The following is a 23,694-nucleotide window of genomic DNA, read 5'->3' as shown; positions in this document are numbered from 1 at the left end:
TTAAATTCTCTGCAGAAGTACATCACTCTCGGCCTGTCCCACTCTAGACCTTGCCTCAGCCCCCAGGCTTGGGACACTCAGGCCCCTCCCTTGGGCTTTGTAGCACCTTTGGCCTAGTTTGGAGTTGAACTTCCAGGCTGGACTGTTTACCTGGGATAGATGTTAAGATTTTATTTTATTTTTATTTATTTATTTATTTTGATTTTTTAGGGCCGCACCTGCGGCATGTGGAGGTTCCCAGGCTAGGGGTCAAATCAGAGCTACATGGGATCTGAGCCACGTCTGCGACCTACACCACAGCTCATGGCAACACCAGATCCGCGACCCACTGAGCGAGGCCAGGAATAGAATCTGCATCTTCATGGATACTAGTCGAATTTGTTTCTGCTGCACCATGACGGGAACTACCAGATGTTAAGCTTTTAAATGAGTTTCCAGAACAGGGCTGCTGCTTACAGTTAGTTGCGAAGGTTGTTCATGGAGAAAGAATGCCTGGCTCAGTGGGGAGGAGGTGCTCAAACCTAAACTGACTGCTGCAGCCGTGCCTATTCAGGAGGGGGTGTCTTTACATAATTTGTACGAAGATGCTATACAGGTAGTGCTATGGGGTGATTTGTGCCCCCCAAAAAGCTATGTTGTGGTCCTAACTCCCAGAAGCTGTGAGTGTCCTTTTATTTGGAAATAGGGTCTTTGCAGATGTAATAAGTTAAGATGATATCAGGCTGGATTAAGGTGGACCCTAAATTAATGACTGGAAGCCTTATAAGAAAGGAGATTTGGGAGTTCCCATCGTGGCGCAGTGGTTAACGAATCCGACTAGGAACCATGAGGTTGCGGGTTCGGTCCCTGCCCTTGCTCAGTGGGTTAACGATCTGTTGCCTTAACTGTGGGTCCGTTGCCGTGAGCTGTGGTGTAGGCTGCAGACGCAGCTCGGATCCCACGTTGCTGTGGCTCTGGCGTAGGCCGGTGGCTACAGCTCCGATTCAGCCCCTAGCCTGGGAACCTCCATATGCCACGGGAGCGGCCTAAAGAAATAGCAAAAAGAAAAAAAGAAAGGAGATTTGGAGACACAGAAACATAGGGGGAAAGGCTGCTTGACCACAGAGGCTGAGACTGGAGTTTGCCAGCAGTCACTAGAAGATAGAAGAGAGAGCAAGGACCCCCCCCCCCCCAGAGCCTTTGGAGGGGTGTGGCCCTGCTGACACCTTGCTTTTGGACTTCAAACATCCAGAACTGAAAAAAAGCAGATTTCTGTTATTCCAAGCCACCAAATCTTTAGTTCTTTCTTTGGCCATACGCACAGTATGCGGAAGTTACTAGTCCAGGGATCAAATCTGAGCCACAGCTTACCTATGCCACAGTTGTCGCAAAACTGGATCCTTAACCCACTACACCAGGCTGGGGATCATACAACACAACCAGAAGCAATGCCAGATCCTTAACTAGCTGTGCCACAGTGAGAAGTCTTGTGGTGCTTTCTTATGGTAGCCACAGGAAGCTCATGTGGGAAGTGACGGCTCTGTTCTAGAATTCTTATTTAAATGTTTTTAAACATCAGAACCTCCCCCACATCCCTAGAATATGTGAAGTTCTCTGCACTGTGGTGGAGGTGGGTTGGTGAATCTTGTTCTCAAGGATCCTAAAGGCCTAGTGGCAGAGTTTTTTTTTTTTTTTTTTTTTAAATAAACACATAATAAGCAAATAAATACCTGTTCCCTTGGGAATGCTGTCCCACCAGAAGTGTTGGCAGAAGAAAGCAACGGATGAGTGCTAAGTTGTTGCTCCAGGAGAATCCAGCAGAGGGCACACAGGCCACATGCACGCAGGCCATGAGCACCTGCAGGGTTGGGGCAGCGGGGGGGAGGCTGTGCTCCGAGCCAAGGGGCACCTTCCACAGCCCTCTCCTCTTTTCCTCAGAGCTTCCACATGCCAACATGGCTATCCTGGGGCCACCCTTGATCTGTCACACCTTCTGGAGGTCACTCACCCCCCAAGGCCTCCCTGGTAGTGACATCAGGAGAGGGAACTGTCCAAAGTCCCTGGGGGAGAAAGCCGAGGCTGGGGGGAAGGAAGAAGGATGCACTGTGAGTCCTCAGTCCAGCGGGGTATCTGCATCTCCTCCTTGACCACCCTGGGAAGGTGCCTGGCCCCACCCCAAGTTCTGAGACCCAAGGCTGGGCATGTGCACGAGAGCTGGGGGCTTGGGGACACTTGATGAAAGGCAGCCAGAGACTCCAGGCAGTGAAGGAAGCATCCTACAGACTGGGTTCTAGTCCCTACTCTCCTCCTCTTACCTGCTGCTCCACTCTGGACCTTGACTTCAGCTTCTACAAGAAGAGTGCCTACATGAAAGGGGGTTTTGGGGGTGGGAGGAAGCGATGGCAGCATTTTTACCTAGGACCACTGGGCAACATCTTTGCATTCAGGCCTCCAAGGCTGCTCTGAAATGCACATATGCAGCTCAGAGCTTCACTCTCCATCTTCCCTGCCACCTGGCCACAAAGTTCCCCCACCCAGGACTGGGTACCTGCAGATCTTCTAGTGTACAATTCAAACTTGATTCTGCCCTTACTGGCTTCCTTGGGCAATTTTTTTTTTAAGGCCACACTGGGAGCATATGGAAGTTACCAGGGCCAGGGGTCGAATTGGAGTTGCAGCTGTGACCCATGCCACAGCCACAGCAACATCAGATCCTTAACCTACTTTGGCAGGCCAGGAATCAAACCTGCATTCTCACAGAAACAACATAGGGTCCTTAACCCACTGAGCCACAATGGGAACTCCCCTGGGCAATTTCTATAATGCCTCAAGTCTCAGTTTTCTGGTCAGAAAGATGGGGATGACACTAGCTAATGCTCAAGGGCTTAGGCATGTGATCATATACACTCATTCAAAGGTAATCACTAGCAAGGGTTTTCTTTCTTTTTCTTTCTTTCTTTCTTTCTTTCTTTCTTTCTTTCTTTCTTTCTTTCTTTCTTTCTTTCTTTCTTTCTTTCTTTCTTTCTTTCTCCCTCTCTCTCTCTCTCTCTCTCTCTCTCTTTCTCTCTCTCTCTCTCTTATTTTCTTGGATGCCCCATGGCATATGGCATGTGATTCCCAGGCCAGGAATCACATCTAAGCCATAGTTTTGACCTAAGCTGCAGCTGCTGCAATGTCAGATCCTTAACCCACTGTGCCGGGCCAGGGATCGAACCTGCATCTCGGTGCTCCCAAGTGCACTGCCAATCCTGTTGCACCATAGCCAGAACTCCTAATAGGGGTTCTCTGAGCACTCAGAAGCTTATCATTCCAGTTTTGCAAGCACTTGCTCTGTTCCTGGTTCTGCTAAGCATCTTGAAAGTATTGTTTCATTTTATCCTCCCAGCAATCCATGAACATGAAACTTCTACTGTCTCCGCTGGACAGGTAGGAAAGCTAAAGTCGGAGAGGTTCTGATACTTGTCTTCCAAACTGGCAAAGGATGGAGCCAGAACTGTCAGGGAGATATGACCACTTACAGAAACACATGTGAATTCGTTGTCACAGAATATTGGGCTAAGATGGCTCTCAGAGCCCTTTTGCCCTGTGATCCCACCTCACAAATGGAGAGAAGGTCTGGGGTAACACAGAGAGGGGGCAGCCTGGAGGCAGGACCCTAGGCTCTGAGCTCTGGCTGCCTGGAGTGCTGTTATCGGCACTACTGGGTGTGTGGCAGGATTGTCCCAGCTCTGGCCCAGTTGTCAGGGAAAGTGACCAGCATCGCCTCCAAGCTGGACCACTTGCTCACCATTTTGAAATTCTCCAGAATCCCCTCTGCCCCATGGCCATCAATCCCCAAATGGAGCTGCTCTGTGGACCAGCAAGTCATGGACTCACATCAGGGACAGACACAAAGCTGGGCCCCACTGGTCTCAGGAGGAGAGGGAGGCTTTCATTATAGTGTGTCTTTACAGACCCATGCCCCAACCCTTCCCTCCCTCCTCTCTCTCCTTCCTTCCTTCCTTCCTTCCTTCTTTCTTTCTCTTTTTTCTGTTTTTCCTTTTTAGGGAAGCTCCTAGGCTAGGGGTTGAACTATAGCCTACACCACAGCCATGGCAATGAGGAATGTGAGCTCACAGCTCACAGCAGATCCCCAACCCACTGAGCAAGGCCAGGGATGGAACCCACATCCTCATGGATACCTGCCGAGCCATGAAGAAAACTCCTTTAGGGCCCTCTCTGCAGCGAGCACACGTGGCATCCAGAGAGTGGCACAGCCACGGAGCAATCAGAGCCTTCATTCATTCACTTCATTCATTCACCGTCACGACTGGCCCAGGCCCCCTGCCAGGTACAGCTGTTGACTGGCATTTCTCCCTGCCAGGAGCTAAGGTCCTTGTCCTGGTAACAAGAGAAGTGAGTGGCATCGGAAAGACAGGGCTGTGGATCTCAGCACCCCACTCAGACTTGGGTCAGAAAGTTCCTGAAGGGATAGACATCAGCAGAGTCTGGGGAGGTGCAGCATGCTCTGCTGGGAGGCTCACAGCACAGGCTGCTCAAACGGCAGTCAATTCTATGCAGCAAACACTCCCTGTGATGTGCCAGATGTCAGGGCCACCTGGGGGCTTTGCGACTATGCACATTGCTGGCCCTCACAATATTATCTTCCTATCTTCGTGGAAAAAACTGAAGCACAGAGAAGGCTCATCCCCCAGGTCACTGAGCGAGATTTGAACCTGGATCTGTGCTGCCGTGCTCACACCCCTCGGAGAGCCTGTCTTTTCCTCATGAATCCCCTGTGCTACTGCTTATCTGATTTGTTTCCCTTGAAATGACAATGTTCTTGCTAACGCAAAGTGCTTAAAATTTACCTACATACTAAAAACAAAAACAGTCACCCAGCATCACTAAGGAAAAGGAGAAAGTAGTTAACTGTAAAGACGAATCCAATTACAACACAACACTCTCCCTGTACCCCTGGGCTCTGCTGCCTGTCCGCTGCTGTGGCGCTGAGGCTGGATTCGTCCACCGCATGGAGTGGCCAGTCTGTGGGCGCAGAGAACCACCCTAGCAGCAGGTTGACATTTGGGACCCAGCAAGATCAGAAAGATGAAGAAATAATTGGACAGGAATGGTCTTCCCCCCTATGTGAGACAATGTTGGTAGTGCTGTGTTCAGTGAAGCTCTTCCCAGGGTATGCAATCCATCTGCTAGAAACGAGCTGGGGATGGCCCCTCGCTCCTCCACAGCCCTGCTCTCCTCTTACTTAGGGGGAATAAAAAGAGGATACAGAGGACCAGCTGCTTGATGTGGGATCTCAGTTCCCAGACTAGGGATTGAACTCAGGCCACAGGGGTGAAAGCACACTGAACCCTAACCACTAGACCACCGGGGCACTCCCAACCAGGATTCAGCAGTCTATGCTGAGCAGAGCCTGGCCAACAAGAAGTTCCGCTGTCACAGGCCACATTGGGCTCCTCCCAGGAGCCCGAATACAGGGGCAGCAGGCAGAGGCCAGTACCCCTGAGTGGAGTCAGTCACTGGGAGGACGGCGACTGGGTGGGCAGGGACTCAGACCTGGCCACAGAGCAAACTGGGGGGTGGGGGTCCGAATGGGCTGGCCCCAGCACACCAGACCAGGGGTCTGAGAATGGGATCCAAGTCCATATACTGCCTTGTTCTGCCTCCCAGAGTGCAGGGGAGCCAGAGGGGGATGGGAGAAATAGGAACAGAACACACACCTTCCCCCACCTGGCTGCCCACTTCCAGTGGGGTCTATGTGCACTGCTGGCCAGCTCTGTAGCCTCAGAGGGCCTGAGGGCAGCTTCCCCTCCCTGGGAAGTCTTCCTTAGACTCTCTCTCTCTCTCTTTTTTAATGGCTGCACTTGTGGCATATGGAAGTTCCTGGGTCAGGGATTGAATCCAAGCCACAGCTGCAACCCATGCCGCTGGTGTGGCAGTGCTGAATCCTTTGACCCACTGTGCCAGGCCAGGGATTGGACCTGCACTTCCATGGGACCCGAGCTGCTGCAGTTAGATTCTTAACCCACTGAAACACAGTGGGAACTCTGGATTCATTCTTTCATTTTTCCTTTTATGGCTGCAGCTGAGGCACATGGAAGTTCCCAGGCTAGGGGTCAAATTGGAGCTGCAGCTGCCAGCCTACGCCACAGCCACAGCAACACAGGATCTGAGTGGCATCTGCGACCTGCACCACAGTTCATGGCAATGCTGAATCCTTAACCTACTGTGCGAGCCCAGGGATTGAACCCACATCCTCACTGACGCTATGTCAGGTTCTTTTTGTCTTTTGTTTTTTGTTTTGTTTTTGTTTTTTGTTTTGTTTTTGTCTTTTTGCTATTTCTTTGGGCCGCTCCCACGGCATATGGAGGTTCCCAGGCTAGGGGTCGAATCGGAGCTGTAGCCGCCAGCCTACACCAGAGCCACAGCAACGCGGGATCCGAGCTGCATATGCGACCTACACGACAGCTCACGGCAACGCCGGATCATTAACCCACTGAGCAAGGGCAGGGACCGAACCCGCAACCTCATGGTTCCTAGTCGGATTCGCTAACTACTGCGCCACGACGGGAACTCCACTATGTCAGGTTCTTAATCTACTGAGTCACAACAGGAAATCCTGTATTCTTTTTTTGTTGTTTTTGTTTTGCTTTTTAGGGTTGCACCTGCAGCATATGGAGGTTCCCAGGCTAGGGGTGGCATAGGGAGGTTCCCAGGATAGGGGTCAAATCAGAGCTACAGCTATCAGTCTATACCACAGCCCCAGCAACGTGGGATCTGAGCCATGTCTGCAACTTACACCACAGCTCACAGCAATGCCAGATCCTTAACCCACTGACTGAATTAAGGGGTGGAACCCGCATCCTCATGGATCCTAGTCGGGTTTGTTAACTGCTGAGCCATGAAGAGAACTCTCCAGATTCATTCTTAATCACAGTTAGAGGGCAGCTGCAGGACACTGGCAATCAGAATGATCTTCTCTGTTCTCTACTCCAGGTGAGGAAAAACAACATTGGTCCTACCCACATTGAGGCCAGCTATCTGTCAAAGGGGCTTCCTTGGGGGTCAGCAGGCATGTGGGGACAGAGGCACATTGGTCCCTTGGTAGGTGTGATCACTGCCTCAGGGTGGGCTCCAGTTTTGCCCCTGGGTCACAGTAAAGGGCAAAGATCCCAAGAGGGGTGTCCTGGGGGAGTTCCCTGGTGGTCTAGTGGTTAGGACTTGGCGTTCTTTTACTGACACAGCTAGCATTCAATCCCCGGTTTGGGAACTGAGATCCCACATCAAGCCCCTACAAGTCATGGCCAAAAAAAAAAAAAAAAGGAAAAAAAGCAGGTGTCCTGTCCTCTTTCTCCTGAGGCAGAAGTCAGGTTTTCCCATGCACGACTTGCTTACCGAATTAGTTTCTATTGCTATGTAACAAATTACTGCAATGCAGTTGCTTAAAACAAAACACACTTGTTAATTCGGGGACTGTGTGGCTCAGGGGTTCAGGCAGGGCTTAGCTGAATCTTCTGCTTGGGGTCTCACAAAGTGTCAATCAGGGCTGCAGTCTCATCTGGAGGCTCAACTGAGGATGGATCCACTTTGAAGCTCACTCAGGCTGTTGGTACAATCTATTTCCTTGCTTTTAGCACCTTGAGACCACTGTGGGGTACTTGCCTCATAGCCTCTCTGTTCACTCCCTTGAAATGTGTCAGGTGACTTCAAGACATGCAAGAGAACTGTCTGAACTTCAGGAAAGGCTCCAGTTCCCCTGAAAGAGGTCGTATAGTAGGTCAGGTCCAAGATAATTTCCCTTTTGATCAATTCAACACCAACCAGTTAGGGACCTTCATCACATTAACAAAATCCTTTTTGCCCTATAAGGTAACACAATCAGGACAGTGACAGCCTATTGCACATTCAAGAGGAGGGCCTATATTGGGTGCATAAATCCACCAGGGGGCAATCTTAGAATCTCGTGGGTCCCTTACTCAAAATTTTCAAGAGGAAAATTTTGCTCTAATCTGTAACAGCACCATAAAACATCTAGGCCATAGATTTCTAAATTAAGGTAGGTTTTTTTTTTTGTTTTTTTTTTTTTTACTGCTTGAGTCAGGGTTTAATTAAGACATTGCTGCTTCCTCAGGAGTGATGGCCACAGAGTCGCAGCTGTGCCGTTTACTCTGGCTCAGGCAGCCTCAGGCCTGTACCCTCCCAGAAGTGGGAAGCCCATGCCTGGCAGGCCGCTGACCACTCCTCTCTCCCAGGGTTTGAGGTCCCTCCTGTCCTTTAGTCTGATGCCCGCCCAGCTCTTCACCCCCCTGGAAAGGAATGTGTCTATGTGCTCCCCTCCGGATCAACATGGGGGGACTTCCTGTGCTGGCATCCAATCCTCAGGCTGCTCTACACCCACTGCCCACCCCCTGGCCAGCCCCCTGCACCCAGTGCCCACAACTGGAGGCCCACTGACCGGTACAATGGCACCTACCCTCTGTCTGCCTCCCAGAGGATGCCAGGCAGGAGTCGTTGCTGGATCGCAGTTATCGCTGACCTGGACATGGAGTCAAGGGCCCAGGAGGAAAACACCTGGGTCAGTCACCTGAAGAAGGGCTGCCTGACCCTGTCTGACAGTGGAGACAGGGTGGCCGTGGAGTGGGACCAAGGCCACAGGGTCCTGGAGTCCCACCAGGCAGAAAAGGGCAGGGCATGGAGCTGTCAGACCTGATCGTCTTCAATGGTAAACTCTGCTCTGCGGATGACCAGACAGGGGTTATGGACCAGATCGAGGGCTCCAGGGCCATGCCCTGGGTGATTCTGCCCGACAGTGATGGGACCTGTCAGTGGGGAAAGGTGAGTGGGTCTCTGGTGCCAGAGGACAGGAGGACAGGTCTGGGCTGACCATCAGCTGGTTTGATTTGCACATGACTGTGCGGTCCTGGGTCCAGAGCAAAGGGATAGGAAGGGCTAGACTCCCTCATGCCTCTGAGCTGTGGCTCCCAGAGCTGTGAGCTGAAGCCCCCAAGACTATGACTGAAGCCACCTCCAGGACAGTGAGCTTCTGCTGGGGGCACTGCAGGGGAAGCAGGGGCTCTGGGGCGGGGGTCCTCAGTCACCGCTGCTCTTGCTGCCTTCGGGAAGGAGCCTTTCCTGTGCTGGGGCCATGCACTCAATGTGCTGCACCTTTAAGGCCAGGGCCTTAAGGTAGATTTTGAACATGAAGTATGCAGATAGAATGTGTTATCTTCCTTTGTTTCATCATGTAGCTTATCATCTGGGAAAGGGGCATACAGAATGTGATAGAACTTAATGACAACAGTCTCTTCAACCCCATCTGGTTTTACAAAAGCTGAAGGAAACAAGTAATCAGCAGGGCTGCTGTACAAGGTGCAGGGGCAAGGGTTGTGCGCTGCACCGCTGGGAAGTGCCATTCCCAGTTCAGTTGATAATACCCCTTGGGAGTTATGCAGCCTGTAAAGGGCAGTTCTGGTTATGGCGTCTCAACAGAGGTCTCCAGACCTGCCTCAGAGTCGAAAGGCTATCCCTGGGCACCAGGAGGGTCTACAATTGTAACTCCTCGGCCGCAGACAAGCTACTGTGGGCACCATTGAAAGCAAAACCATTGGGGAACAAACTTGTTTCTGGAGCAAGGCTTTCAGCCTCAAAGTGGGTGACTGACCAGAACTTCCAGAAGGTCTCCACACCCCCACAGTGAGCTTAGCGGTTGGGAGGGCTTTCCAGCCCCAGCCAATGTGCTCCTCTCCTCTGCCTCCTTGGACCTGCCTGCCACATCTAGATACCTACTTGGCTGCCTCCTCCCCAGCCTTCCCTGCCTCCTCCTCAGGTTCCCTGAGAGCAGCCTGTCCTTCCCAAAGGCATGTTTAGTCGCCCTCTCCTCTCTGCCCCAATGCCCTCCTAGGCAGCCCAGATGGGGTCAGCACAACGTGCAAGGGCCCCAGTACGCTGGCTGCCCAGCTATGAATGGGGCTGCCCTGGTTTTTGCATGTACCTGCCTCTCCCCTCCCCGCTGGCTCCCCCAGCTGGGCTTCTCCACCCAGGAACAGCAGCCTGGGGAGATGTGAGAAATGAGGAGTCCAGATCTGGACATAGTGAGGCAGAGAAAAGCCAAAGGCCACTATGGTGCTATGGACAGAGCGCTGGTTCAAACCCCAGCTCACCACTTGGGCAAATGAGGTAGCCCCTCTGCATCTATTTCCATCCCTGTAGACTAAGAGTAAACATGCCCTCTTCCCACAGTGAAATTAAATGATAATTTAAGGGGGGATGTGATACACCACCCCTACAGAAGACACGCTCCTCAGATGGTTTCTAGTGCTATTCCATGTTGGGGGAATACACAACAGAACACTTAACTGGACTGAGGGACACCCCTTCTCAGCAGCAGGGTCCGGAAAATGTCCCCATGGACCTCAGGAGAAAACATGGAGCATGTCACTCCAGCCTGTTATGTCTCCAGCCAGCTGTGGCTGGTGCTAAAGTATCCAAGCATTTAAAAACTGACACATGCTGCCAGCTCCTGATCGGAACATTAACACCTTCCAGAAGAGTGAGCTTACCGTGTCAGTGTCTGGCAGCTCCTCACCCCTCAAGGCTCCGTGCCTTCGACCTGCCACCTGCCCTGGGAGGCCATCAACCCCACCCCACCCCACCCCACCTCACCTCACCCTGACCACAGCCCCTCCTTGTTATCGCTTGTGAGCACATCTGTCTCTCTCTCTCCACGGCTAAACTACACACCCTGAGGCACCTCCCCACTGCTCCTCAGCATCCAGCAAGCATCTGGTATGGAAAAGGGAGATAAAGTTCTGTGTGGTTTTTCCTTTCAGAGCCAAAGATTGGTCCAAGTGAGCTTGGTTAAGACTTAATATGACCAGCAGAGGGCGCAAGAGCCATTGAAGATGCAACGGAATGGCGGGGGGGGGGGGGGGGGCGGTGGTGAGGCCTCGACGAGAGCAAGATTTCCTGGAAACACTTTTAGCAAGTAACACATTTATAATAGCTATTTCTGTCATATTCTTTCCCTTTGCCTATTTTGCAGGATTTGTCACTTGGCAGCTATAAAGGCCTGCGAAGGCTCAGGGCTTGGGAAACTCCCAGAAAGTCAAGGCTGTAGCCCCCTTGTCCAATCCACATTTCAACAGCTGGAGAGGATTTAGTTGGATTTGAGAGGAGATGGGAAAGGATGGCTGGGAGGGAGCACTCACACCCTTGATGGCCTATGACCTTCTAGGGCCACCGGTCAGATCTCTGGGCTCTCAGCAGCAGGAGTTCTCCAGAGGAGCCAGTCCTGCAGTCTGTCAGGGCTGCTACTATAAGGGAGTGAGTGTACTGTCACCAGGAATATGCAAGAAGCTGGAAGGTAGGGGCAAACAATCCCTACTCTAAAGACCATGTGGGATTAAATGAGATGACAGTTGTAAAGCATCCAGTCCAGGGGCCAGGCATATTAAAAGCAAGAAGATTTTAAATTGTCAAGAATTCGGACATAGGAGCAGGGAATGAACTTGATGATTTATGTTTCTAAGGCCTCAATATTGCAAAACTAATGGGTGCTTTCATGGAAAAAAATTAATTTTTTTTAAAGATAAGGTAGCACTGCTATGGAAGTGCACATATTTGTGTGATCAGAAGAACTGAATCTAGACCAGGAATTGGCAGCTATGGCCTACTGCCAATTTTGGCACAGCCTGTGAACTGAGAATGGTTTTCACATTTTTAAACAGTTGGAACGAATAAAGATAATAATAACATTTGTGATAAAAGATTTTGTGAAAATTAGATGAAATTCAATGTTTAGTGTGCACAGAGTGTGATTAGCACACAGCCAAACTCATTCTTTCCATGTTACCTATAGAGGCCTTCATACTGAAGGGCAGAGCAGAGGCGTTGCACCCAAGCTATACGGCCTGCAAAGCCTAAAATATTCACTCATTCAATCCTTTACAGGAAAAGTTTTTCAACCCCTGATCTAGACTGTTTAAACTGGCAAGAAGAAGTATTCATCCAGCTTACTCTCTCTTGTTTTTTCACTTGGGAAACCAAAGCTTAGGCAGGGAAGGGGCTTGCATTGTGGGGTTCCTTATGTGCCCTGCATGGTATCTGGGCATTTTCAAGCAGGAACTCTGTGTCTGTTCCTGGCACTGAGGTGCATGTGCAAGATTATGCAGGAAGCACAGGTTTGTGTGGACTGGGCACCAAGACCTTGGGCTGGTTTTCTCACTTAGACCAGCAGAAGGAGTGTTGACTGGAACCTGAGGACCAGAGCATGGGCGCATCCTGGTGTCCAAGGAGTGAGGTGACCATAGCTGCTTTCTGTCCCCTCCCCACTTCTAGTCCCCAGGAAGAAAATGAACTTCTGTGTTAGGACAAATGCAAGTGTGAGTCCCTTCTTGAAAGAGGCAATATGGAACTCAATGACAAGGATTTGGCATTGTCATTGTAGCAGCTTGGGTCACTGCTGTGACCAGGTTCAATCCTTGGGTGTGGCACAAAAAAAAAAAAAAGGAAGGGGGTAATATGATCTGGCCCCCCCACAGGCTGTTGGAAGAAAGCCTGGAGGATCTGTGCCTTCCTCCTCTGGCTGGGGGGCCAGGGCCAGGGCCTTTTTGTCTCACCCAGCTCTGCGCCCCCAGGCTTCCCAGCTGCTGGGAGGAGATGCTCACAGAAGCCTCCAAGGGCTCTGCATCCAACACCTGGCAGTTCGGGGTGGGGGGAGCAGAAGGCCCCTCCCCTCATTACAAGGAGGGGAGACTGGGCTTAGGGCATCCTTCTGACTACAGGAAACAGGGAAAGAGAGAGAGAACAGAGAGCAGGGACAGAGGGCACGAAAGTGCAATAGAAGAAGGAGAAGCAGAGAGGGGAAGGTGAGTAAAAAAGAGAGGAAACAGGAGGGAAGAGAGAAAGAACAGCAGAGAAGGAAGGGAAGGAAAAGAGAAAAAAAAGCAAAGCTCCAGCCATTTTCTTGAACCTCGCCCCCATCTGGCTGGAGGGAGAGAGCTTCTCCTTTTCTGCCACAAATCAGAGGTCAGTCCCCGGCTGCAGGAAGGCTGGGTGACCCAGGCCAGCAGGTACCTGCCGGATCGGGGGAACAACGCTGGCCCTCGCTCTCTCCAAAGGCCAGAATGGCTCAGAGCCTGGGGTCCCTGACTGGCTCCCCCTCCCTGGGCGGAGTTAGCCTCTTGGTCCTGGCACCCAGTGTATAGTGAGCACAGCGCCCTTAGCTCAGGGCATGGTTCTTGAAGGACCTGCACACGCCGCCACCAAGAGAAGCTCGAGGGAGTCCGCTGGGCTGCACACACATGGCCTCGCTATCTGCACAGAGCAGCTCCTGCGCACAGCCTGGGGCCCCACCGAGAAGAGGCACCCACGGCCACTACTTGCCAGCTCTAGGCACCGCTAGTTTTCCTAACTCCACTGGGAACCAAAGTAGCTGCTAGAGCCCCCTGGGCTAGGCTGAGAGGTGGGCATAAAAGGCAGCCCGGGACCAGCCCAGCTGGGATCTGCGCTGTGGCTAGTAGGATCACCTTAGGTTCCCGTGGGCATTAAGAACCGGGTCCTCGCTGGGTCAAGGCAGTTATTTCCTACCTACGGGTCTATCTTAAAACTCGCACTTCTAAAGAAAATCACACATTAAAAGAATAGCTACAAAACCAAAAGAGAGTAGGTATTTGCAAAGAACAAATTTGTAAATTATTTGAAGAGGGAGAACTTGAAGGAGAGATGGAGGGATTGTGTCTCAAGGTGCGGTGCCAAAACGTGCTTCGCGCTCAAAGTTCACACGTGTTTGAAATGATTCAAAACGAAAAGTCCATAGGGCTTTGAAACGTTCATAAAAAAAGGTGTCAGAGAGACCCACTACAACAAGGAGAAAGTGGTTACTGGGAGATGTGACTCCTGCTCATGAAGAGGGAGTAATTTTATAATCTCGAAATTTTCTCTTTTGAAGTCAAGACAGATATGAGTCTCAGGTCCAAACCCTATGAGCAAGAACAGGGAACGGGCCTCAGGAGGGATGATGCGTTCCCAGCCGGATGCAGGTGACCTCTTCCTGCCATGGCCCACTGAGACCGAGCCGGCACGTCCCCGCCTGAGAACCGCCGCCGCCAGCGCCAGCCTGCCATGGGCTAGAGACGATCAGAAGCAACAGCTTACGGAAAGAAGCAAGTCGAGGATGACCTTCGTTCCCGTCTCCGACAGGACCGCCGCATCTCTGGGGAGGAGGCCCCGCACAGGGCGTGGAGCGCAGGGCCGCAACGAGGGCCACAGACCGCGAAGCCCATCGAGTGGGGCTCGGTTTCCGATCTGTCCACGGGGAGGGGGTGGGGGTAGCACCAGAAGGTGAGCTGACAGTTCCAAAAGAAACAGCTCTTGGGTTCCCGTCCCGAACTCCGTCTTGCCAAATAGGGTACAAACTGCCACAACTGGGAGAAGAAACAACGGAAAAGCGCGGTGGATGGGTGGGTGCTGGAGGGGGAGCTGGGCCTTGGGCACTGCAGGTAATGCAGAAGCACCCGGACCCTGGCCACCAACCTTTTACAGGCCTGCCCACATCCCGACTCAGCTTCCCCATTGGTACAAAGATTCGGGACCCTTTCCACCGAGCGGCTCCAGAAACCAACCCCGGCGGCGCCAAGGGAACAGGAGGGCTTAACTGGAGGAGAGGGAGGTCTGGAACCTGCACGCCCTGGCTGAGGGGGTTAGGTTAAGAAGGGAGGTAACCCTTCCCTATGCGCTGTGGGGTCTGAGGGGCAGAGCAACGAGGATGAAGGGGGGAAACCCACCCTGCATCCGGGAGGCGCCAAAACCCCCCTGCCTCCCGAAGCCCCTTTCAGCCGGCGAGAGCGGCTGGCCGCGGGCGCTGAGATCACCTTTTCCACTGCGCCCGCCGAGAGCGGACGGTTTCCGGGATTTTCGCGGCGGCAGCGGCGGCGAGAGGCCCGGGCTGGGTCCCAGGAGTCGGGCTCGGCTGTTACGCCCCTGGGGTGGGAGCTGCCGGTCTGGGACGCCGCGAGAGGCCCGGAGGCCCCTTCGCCCAGGGGGCTTCCTTGTCTGGGCCTCTGTTCCCAACTAGGAGGAGTGAGCCATCCCTCTGGGAAGGAGGAGGGACCCCACTTTCTGCGAATCCTTTGCCGGCTAACTACACTGTAATTCCCAGCAGAGGAGGCCCTGTTGTTGGCGATGCGCATTTTTTTCGCCTAAAAGGGGTTTATCTGAAGGTCTGGGATCATGTTGTACATAGACTGCATGGGGAGATGACAGGCCTACTCATTGAAGGGAGGGGTGACTGGACAGTCCGGGCTCTCTTAGTGCTTCCAGCCAGCCAAAGCCCTCTTGCTCCAGCATACTGGGAATGCCCCCCCAAAGAGCCCTGGGGCCTCATTCCCTAGCTCAGATCTCAGCCTCAGACTCCAGGAAATGGCTCTGCCAGTGGAGGAGGAGTCCTCTGCTGCCTACATACCTGTGAAATGGGGTGGGGGCTGGACTGCACTAGTCTAAAGGTGAGGGCTCAGTCCTGAAAATAACCTCCTACCCCTACCCCTGACCCAGGACTGGGGACAAAATGGATTTGGTGAGGGCTGATCAGTGTGATTTTCAAGTCCCCTGATCTGGGTCCTGAGCTCCCATCTGGAGGACCAGAGACCCTCAGGAAGCAACTCCCTAGAGCAGGGATGTTCAAAGCTAAGTGGCTTCAGACAGGACCCAGACTGGGGGTGAAGGGAAGGAGTGTGGGTGGCTGTGCCTAACCCCCACAGGGGACAACCCCTAGGCTGTGCCCTTGGAAAGATGTGGAAGTGAGGAGGAGGAGGATACCCACCAGTGGGCCCCACTGGGTGGAGGTCCCATACCATATATACAGCGATCAATAGAAAACAAGCCCTGTTTACTGTGGTCCCTGGGCCAGCACTTCCCTCCTGCTGGCCCTTAGTTTCACCATCTGAGAAAGTAGATGGTTGGACAGGGTGACACCCAAGCATCTATCTAAGGAGGGATTCTCTCTGCCTGTGAGTGGGGAGGGGGCCCAACTGGACTGCCCAGGGCTCCAGGAGACAATGGCTTTTCTATGTGTGCCTGGTGGCTGCTGGGCCAACTGAGGTGGCATGACCCCACCCTCTGTCTTTCTACCTTCACTGGGAGAAAGGCCTGCCTTGTGTGGAAGGAATGCTGGCACTCTTAGTAGGTCCCCTACTGTCCCCTTGTGAGGAGCCATGTGACTCACATGGTCACCCACACATGGAATGCCTGGAAGCTACCTTTTAGTCCTGAGAGGTTGAGGAGGGTGCAGCCCTGGCTAAAGTCAATCAACCACTGGTGGGAGAGGCAGCTGGGCCCTTAACAGCCTCTGATAAGACATTCTCTTTGTTCCTATGGACACAGTCTCAGGCATCATAGAGTCTCAGGCAGGTGCCAGAGCCTCGGCAGCAGCAGCTGGAGCTGGAGAAGCTGCATCATCTTGAGGCAGGGCAGGGCCATGGGTATGGCAGGCCCTATTTCCCAGAGGTGAACACTGAGGCCCCAGGCAGAGCTCATGTGGGAAGGGAAAGTGGCCCAGGACTCCAGTTGAGGGATTCCAAGGGGAGGAGAAAAGGGGCAGGCCCCCTCTCTAGTTTCCTGGGGATGTCCCATTCATCTCCATTGACACTCCCCCCTCCTTGCCTGGACAAATTATATACCCCTCTCTAACAGACCTTGTGGGCGTCACAGGGACAGGACCCCTCACTAGGTCCTGACTGGCTCCCTCAGGCCAAGGGTCAGCATCGTCTCAGGACAGGTCAGGAGACAGGTCCAGAACAGGGCACTGGCTTGCCTAGAGTGGCAGGGGCAAAGAGATAAACTCAGGGGGAGAGTAGAGATTTCTCTGATGCTCAGTTCAGGAGAAATGAGGCCGTGCCTGGTAAACTGAGGCAGGAGCGCACAGGTGGGGCCACTGCTTTGGAAGTTGCACCCGACCCAGTGCTGACCTCCTGCCAGACAGGCGGCCCTGTGTCCTGCCCTGAAGGCTGCCCGCCGCCACTCCTTCCCTAGCCGAGATTCGAGGCCTCTTCTTTTCCTCCTCCCGATCTCTCCCGGGCTCCCTAAACCCTGCCCAGGCCACTTGCCTCACTAGCTGTCGCACCTCTTTCTTTAATGCCCCGTCTCTATGTACTACTTACTGCTGTGCTCTCCGCTGAGTCCGGCGCCTCTGACGGTCGCCCTCTGCGCACGTCTCGGCGTCCCTGCCATCCTCACGTCACTGTCTCGCATCTTGCGGGGCCCTCGCTGTCTCTCTCTAGACCCTCTCTCACCTCTCTCGATCCCTCAGCTTCCATCAAAGGGGTTTCCTCTCCCGAGCTCTCCAGCTCCATCCTTCTCGGCCGCGCGCTCCTCTGGGTCTCTCTCCGACTGGGTCCGTCGGCAGCTCTCGCGGCCCCCTCCATCCTGCCACCCTCCCATCTCCCGCCCTCCCTCGGGCTCGGCCTGGGGGGTGGGGGGCGGCGACGCGGGGCGGGGCGGCCGGGTGGGGCGGGGCGGGGCGGTGACGCGGGCCGGCGGGGCTAGAGGCGCGGCAGAGCGGGGCGGGGGCGCAGTCCCGGGTCCGACCGGCAGAGCCCCGCGCGCCCCGCCCGCGCCCTGTGCCTCCGCCCGGCCGGCCGGCGGGGGAGGGGGCATGAGCCGGCGCCCACGAGCCGCCCGGAGCTGCGGGCCGGCCTAGACCCCCGCGTGGGCCCCGCGCCCCAGCCGCTGCTGCCGCCGAGCCCCGGGCACCGCGATGCAGCGGCCAGGGGAGCCGGGCGCAGCGCGCTTCGGGCCGCCCGAGGGCTGCGCTGACCACCGGCCGCACCGCTACCGCAGCTTCATGATCGAGGAAATCCTCACTGAGCCTCCGGGGCCCAAGGGCGCCGCGCCTGCCGCCGCCGCCGCCGCCGCGGGCGAGCTGCTCAAGTTCGGCGTGCAGGCGCTGCTGGCGGCGCGGCCCTTCCACAGCCACCTGGGTACGTGGGGGACTGGGGGCCGCGGGGCACTGCCGGGCTCGGCGGGAGGAAGCGAGCCGCGGCGTCTCCGGAACGCAACTCCAGGGGCGCAGGCCCCGGGCCGTTCCCTTGACTTGCTCCCGGCGGGGAAGCAAAGGGGGTAGGCGCCCGACCGGGCAGAAACCAGGCCTCGTGCCCGGGGGCCAGGCCAGCAGGAGAGCGTTCGCTTTTCCCTTTCCTGCGACCCGGTGGTTTCCAGCAACAAGGAGTCCAGGCCCGGGGACCCGAGCCCGCATCCCCATTGCGGGCGCTGGACCAGAATGCTAATGTCAGACTTCGGGTCAAAGCGACCTCAGGCCGCGGGCGCCTGGGCCTTCGCCACAGAAGGCTGGCTGGGAGTGGCCGTGGCTGCCCAAGCCCGAGAAGCTGGACCTTTGGGAAAGAGGCCCTTGTATCCGACTGCTGTGCTGGGGGCTGACGCTGGCCGGAGACAGCCAGGAGCTGCCCAGAGTTGGGAGTCTCAGGCTGGCAACGAAGCGGGCCTGTCCACTAGTGCCGACCCTTTTGGGCCTTGCCTGGGGACAAGAGGCCTGGTTTCGAGCTGGTGCCCCACTGGCCCTTCGTTCCAGGTCAGCTGCACCTTAGCAGAACTTGAGCCCACAACTCAGGCTTTTTCTGCCGCTTTCTGTCCTCTTCTTTCTGCCGCTTTCTATCCTCGTCTTTCCATCCTCGTCTTTCCTGCTATGCCTTCTTCACTGCACCCTTTTTCTGGCCTTTCCCAGTCTCTCTGCGGCCCACCTTTCTCAGTAGGGCGGGTCTGCCCTTCTTCTCCCACTTTCTTTCAAGCATTCTTTCTCGATACTGGGCCCCCTCCTCACATTTACATCCACATCTTGACAGGCCCTTCTCGGACTCCAAAGGGGCTAGAACACCTCCTAGTGAGATGCCTATTTAGGCAGGGAGGCTTCCTACATTTTAGCCTGACCCAGCCAGCCAACTTCCTCCACACCCAGTGACCCTCCAGCCAGTGTTCACTCTGCTTGCCTGGGAGGCAGCAGGACCAGTTCATTGAAGTCCAGTTTTTGCTACCTTTTGCCTCTAGTTGCACTGTTAATAATTCGTTTGAAGCGGGCAAAAACAAAATCGTTTAGGACTAATGAAAATGGAAATGACTTTGTGGGGAAGAGTCTAAACAGAGAAAACAGGAAGAACAAATTTCCCAATTCTTGGGGTGCTTTGGAGTTTCTGGGAAGCGCCTAACTTCACCACCCCCCACCACAACTCATTGCCTGCCCCCGGTGGCTCTTGTGCACTGCACAGAAGAGCAGATGTGCTTACTCCACTGAAACTCCTTTTTTTTTTTTTTTTTTTTTTTTTTTTTTTTTATGAATACTGCCATGCGATTTAGTTGGGGCAAATGCTCATCTTCCTAACTGTAACTTTTTTTTCTTGGTTTCCCTTTTTCGTGAAACATACTCTTTGTGTTTGGGAGGTTGGACCTTGTTCACGGAGATTCCTGAAAACTCAGGGTGGTGGGGGCCCTGGGGAAAGCCAGGCCAAACCCGGGAGGGGGAGATGCCCCTCCCTGACTCTGGGGACGTTGGTGTCTAGGAGGGTCAGTCTAGGTGCAGGCATAAATCGCTCACTTCCCTGCCAGCAGGAAGGTTTTTGTCCTGGGTGTCACTGGCTGAGGGCGAGCTCCTCAGCAGGGGCAGAGGTGCGTGGTGCAAAGATCTCCAGGAGGAGGAGCACAGCCTGGCCTGAGCTCACCCGGCTCCCTACTTTCTCCCCGCAGCGGTGCTGAAGGCTGAGCAGGCGGCAGTTTTTAAGTTCCCGCTGGCGCCGCTCGGCTGCTCCGGGCTGGGCTCGGCGCTGCTTGCCGCGGGGCCTGGGCTGCCCGGCGCTGCCGGCGCGCCGCACCTGCCGCTCGAACTGCAGCTCCGCGGGAAGTTGGAGTCGTCAGGCGCGGGGGAGCCAGGCACCAAGGCCAAGAAGGGGCGTCGGAGCCGCACTGTGTTCACCGAGCTGCAGCTGATGGGCCTAGAGAAACGCTTTGAGAAGCAGAAGTACCTCTCCACGCCGGACAGGTAGCACGGGGCCAGGCTGAGTCCAGTGGGGGTCGGGAGGGGGGGGGCTGCTTGCCCCGCTGAGGGTGCACCCCGCTCTTTCCAGAATAGATCTCGCCGAGTCCCTGGGTCTGAGCCAGTTGCAGGTGAAGACATGGTACCAGAATCGAAGGATGAAGTGGAAGAAAATAGTGAGTGTTCCGTGGACTTCCGAGCCCTGTTTGCTGCCATGTCCCCGTAGCCTTCAATAGCTTCTCTCCCCTCCACAGTGGAGACTTCTGCCTAACCCTCCCGATTCCCTTGGTGCCTGATGCATAGAAGGACCCTCTCTGCTCTCAGTCCCTCCGGGTGCCCCAGCCGAGCCCACAGGACTCCTGGAAGCCTTGAACCCCTCTGCCAGAACTTCTGTTCGCTTTTCCCCAGCAGCGCTCAAACGGCTGCCTAGTCCCCAGGGCCAGGCGCGGCCTCGAATGGCCTCGTGAGCTCTCCAGGCCTTGCCTGGGCACAGAGCACAGCGGTCCCCTGCCCAGTCCCAGCTCACCGAGGTGCCGCCCATCTCCTGCGCAGGTGCTGCAGGGCGGCGGCCTGGAGTCTCCCACCAAGCCCAAGGGGAGGCCCAAGAAGAACTCCATACCCACGAGCGAGCAGCTCACGGAACAGGAGCGCGCCAAAGAAGCAGAGAAGCCGGCCGAGGCGTTGGGAGAGGCCGGCGACCGGAGCCACGAGGACTGAGAGCCGCTGAGGGTGCGGACACGGGGACTCCCGCCCCCTGCAGTCCGCGGCCCCCACAACTCGCAGGATGCCGCGAGTCGGCCCTTCCGCGTTCACGCCATTTGCTTTCTAAACTTTTTATTATTACTTTGAATGCGGACAGTTAGGGGCCAAACCAGGAAGGACAGACCCTGAAGCCAATCCCAGGCCCCAGTGCGCTCGCGGGCTCTTGTCTGGAAACTCACGTCCAGCGTCAACGGAAGGCAGTCCCCGCCCGGGGCTCCGCGGCGCCCGGCGCTCCACGCGCATTCACGCCCCGCTCCTCTCCTGCACCCCCACTAGCCTGGAGCCGGCCCCCGGGGCCGGGACGCCTCCAGGCACACACCCGCTTCCGCGAGTCGGACCCCGCGGCCCGGCGCCGGCCGCAAATGGCCCAACATGGCGCCCGGACAACCCGACGTCGCTGGGGCCCCTACCCCTCTCTTACGAAGACGGTGATTTTTTTTTCCAATAAAATATTTTATGACACAGCGGGACTTGATGAGGGGGGTCTCTAAATACTCAAAGTTGGAGGCGGGGTGGGTGGGGGATCCGGCTAGGTAAGAGGGCTTCTGAAACATTTTCTGGCTGGGCTATGTGGACCCGAGCCCTGACTTGCTTCACCCAGCCGGGCTGGCATCAGAGGCGGTTCGGTTGCTGCAGGATCCTGGGAATTGCTTCCACTATGGGCATGAGGGGCCAGTCTGAACCTCCTCTCTTTACTTCTTGGCCCAGGGCACTGCAGACCGTAGCAGCCAGGCTACACAGGGGTCGCCCAAAGGAGCAGGACCCCCAGGCCACCACAGGGCTGAAATCTGCCTCCTTTTGTTGGTTGGGTCTCCTGGGACTTGAGGGCTAACTGCGGGGTCCTAGAGATGGCCCCATCCAGCCCTTCCTGAGGCCAACAGGAAGCCGAGGTTTGCACAGAGGCTGGCCACCACTCAGTGCCCAGACTGCAGCAGCGCCTGCTTCCCGAAGTTTCCCTTTTTCTGCATATACACAAGAAGGAGTTGCCTGGCAGCGGAGTACTGCTCAAGGTCATGCAGAAAGGGGGGGGGGTGCAGCTTGGTAGCACATGCTTGCTGGCCCCCCTCCCCACGGGAAGTTTCCGATTGCCTTCTCTCTGGTCTAAGCCGGACTGGGAGCTCCTGTGTAGGTTCCTGTTTTGTTGTGCTTCCTAGGATTATGACCGGGGTGTGGGGATGGAGAAAAGGCCACTTTGCTGGTTAAAACTAGGGGAGAGATAGAAACTTGGCCCTGTGGAGTTCTAAACAGGACCAAAATTTGAAACCAGGTCCTTGCAGGTGCAAAAGAGAAAGTGAGTCAGGAACCTTATGTCCAGACAAAGGCTTTGTATCACTTCAGAAAGAGAACAATCCCTGTGGCCTCCTACCTGCAGTGGCTGCGGCTTCCTTTTCAAATCACTGCTCAATTCTCCTTTTCTGAAATGGTCACTTGGATTTCTGGTACCTGAGCATCTCAAGCCTTGGCGTAAGGCTGGGAGGAGACAGAAAGAGGCTGTTTTCTGAGGGTGGCAGGCAATTCTCTGCAAGCCTCAGCCCTGCCAAGTCTTTTTTTTTCCCCCAGCTCCCTTTCTAAGCTCAACCTTGCAAACAGCTCCCAGACTACTCACCTGCTGGTGTCCCCGAGGGGCCTGAAAAACTTGCAGGACCCTGGCCTGAGTGAAGGAATGGACCATCAGCCTGAGACTGAGCTTCTTAATCTCTTCCAGCCTTTAGGGCTACCTCCAGGTCTGCTCAGTGAAGTGTTCCTGCAGTAAATTTCCTGCACCAGGCTATTCAAGTCAGGTACTATTGAGTTTAAGCCTCTCCACCTCGAAAGAGGGTGGCGGCAGGAGTGAAAATTTGAGTTCTGTCCCTCCTGTGCCTAGGGGACAGATTCCAGCCACAGGTTGTCAACTATGGATAGTTGTAGAAGGAAGGAGGGTAAAAGAGGAGACGGGGGTTGGTACTGATTTTAACTCCTCCAGTCCATTCTGGGTCCTCTTCCTAAATTTTAGGAATGCAACCTCGGGCAGATTGCCTGGTGGTTCTATGGTGTTTCCCCAAGGCAGTCCCCTCCCTGGGCTGGCAGAGAGTGTGGAAAAGGATGAGGGTTCTCAGAGGGAGGGAGGGCAGCCAGCGAATCCGGGGCCAGAACACAAGGGTCCCAATATTCCAAGGAGTACAGCCCCTCCAGGCACATATGGGGAACCTAACTCGGGCACTGCTGTCATGAGGTCACCAGACGGTCAGTGGGGGAGCTGGGCCCCAAACGAAGGGGTCCACATTCCAGTGCGGCGGGGGTGGGAGGGGTTTCTGTCACTGCCTGCGCTGCTGTGCTCCTTGGAGAAAAGGGGACCGGGCGACCACAGCAGATGGAGTCCCAAAGGTCCCGGAGAGGAGCTGGTCACCCACCGACTGCATCCCAACACCTCAGGGGGTTTCCTTGTTTGGGTAATTCCTATGAGACCTGCTGGAAGCTCAGGCCCTCTCCAGGAAGAAGCGAAGGGGCAGAGGCAGGAGATTTGCTGCCTGTTCCAAAACTTCCCTCTCCGATTGCAGCCCGAAGAGTCTGGACTCTAGGTAAATGGTCGCGTCCTATCCACGGATGGTGATGCGGTCGCCGGCCTGAGTGCCACCCCACTCCGGCCACCAGGGCCACCCACTGTGCAAGTCTCCTCCCTTCCTGGCGGCAACCGCGCCCCCAACTCCAGGCCCGGGGCTTCAGGAAGGGAAGTTCTCCTTGCTCCCTCCCTGTCCCCTGCCACACAAATCTCTTCACCTCCCCAGGGTCCTGGGAAACAAAACCGGACGCCAGTCCAGCGCGCAAAAGAGGTCGCCGCTGAGCCTCGGAAACTCAGGGCCCGCAGCCGGGCCAGGGAGTGGGCTCGGGATCGCGAGAGACGTGAGCCTGCAATGGGGGTAAAGGGGGAGCGCGGTGTTGGC

General features: G+C 55.2%; 2 protein-coding genes across 19 annotated transcripts in view; one reads left to right on the top strand and one right to left on the bottom strand.

Annotated features, from left to right (window-relative positions):
- PTPDC1 (protein tyrosine phosphatase domain containing 1) overlaps positions 1-17,363 on the bottom strand; it is a 129,205-nt gene extending 111,842 nt beyond the window's left edge. For 3 of the 17 annotated variants that reach the window (XR_014841169.1, XM_085018368.1, XM_085018374.1), the window contains exons 1-2: positions 17,133-17,363; positions 1,710-2,058 (exon numbers count right to left, since the gene is read on the bottom strand). The gene's annotated coding sequence lies outside the window, so the exon portion shown is untranslated. Of the gene's footprint in view, positions 1-1,709; positions 2,442-4,160; positions 4,360-7,641; positions 7,736-8,452; positions 8,516-14,133; positions 14,403-16,667; positions 16,787-17,132 lie in introns of all 17 variants that reach the window. The other 14 variants (XR_014841171.1, XR_002342485.2, XM_085018377.1 and 11 more) reach the window with 9 other exon arrangements.
- A 181-nt stretch (positions 17,364-17,544) lies between these two features.
- BARX1 (BARX homeobox 1) lies at positions 17,545-21,237 on the top strand. 2 transcript variants are annotated; one of them, XM_013995792.3, is made up of 4 exons: positions 17,545-17,951; positions 19,726-20,017; positions 20,108-20,187; positions 20,564-21,237. In XM_013995792.3, the coding sequence occupies exons 1-4, from the start codon at positions 17,729-17,731 to the stop codon at positions 20,872-20,874; spliced, it is 906 nt and encodes a 301-aa protein (XP_013851246.2). In that variant the 5' UTR covers positions 17,545-17,728; the 3' UTR covers positions 20,875-21,237. The 2 variants fall into 2 exon arrangements, with proteins under 2 accessions (XP_013851246.2, XP_020942655.1); XM_021086996.2 differs by having other exon boundaries at positions 20,103-20,187.
- The last annotated feature ends 2,457 nt before the right edge of the window (positions 21,238-23,694 follow it).

The sequence above is a fragment of the Sus scrofa genome, chromosome 3 (genome assembly GCF_054392235.1).
Source record: "Sus scrofa isolate SSC_HxYL_T2T_F1_AM1 chromosome 3, Sscrofa_HxYL_maternal_Yorkshire_Landrace_v2.0, whole genome shotgun sequence".
Classification (NCBI taxonomy): Eukaryota; Metazoa; Chordata; class Mammalia; order Artiodactyla; family Suidae; genus Sus; species Sus scrofa.
This window is presented reverse-complemented; position numbering and strand designations above follow the sequence as displayed.

Coding starts and splice junctions, on each gene's coding strand:
- BARX1 (XM_013995792.3), top strand. CDS start 17,729: ATGCAGCGGCCAGGGGAGCCGGGCGCAGCGCGCTTCGGGCCGCCCGAG. Junction 20,018..20,107: donor TACCTCTCCACGCCGGACAG/GTAGCACGGGGC, acceptor TTTCCAGAATAG/ATCTCGCCGAGTCCCTGGGT. Junction 20,188..20,563: donor GGATGAAGTGGAAGAAAATA/GTGAGTGTTCCG, acceptor TCTCCTGCGCAG/GTGCTGCAGGGCGGCGGCCT.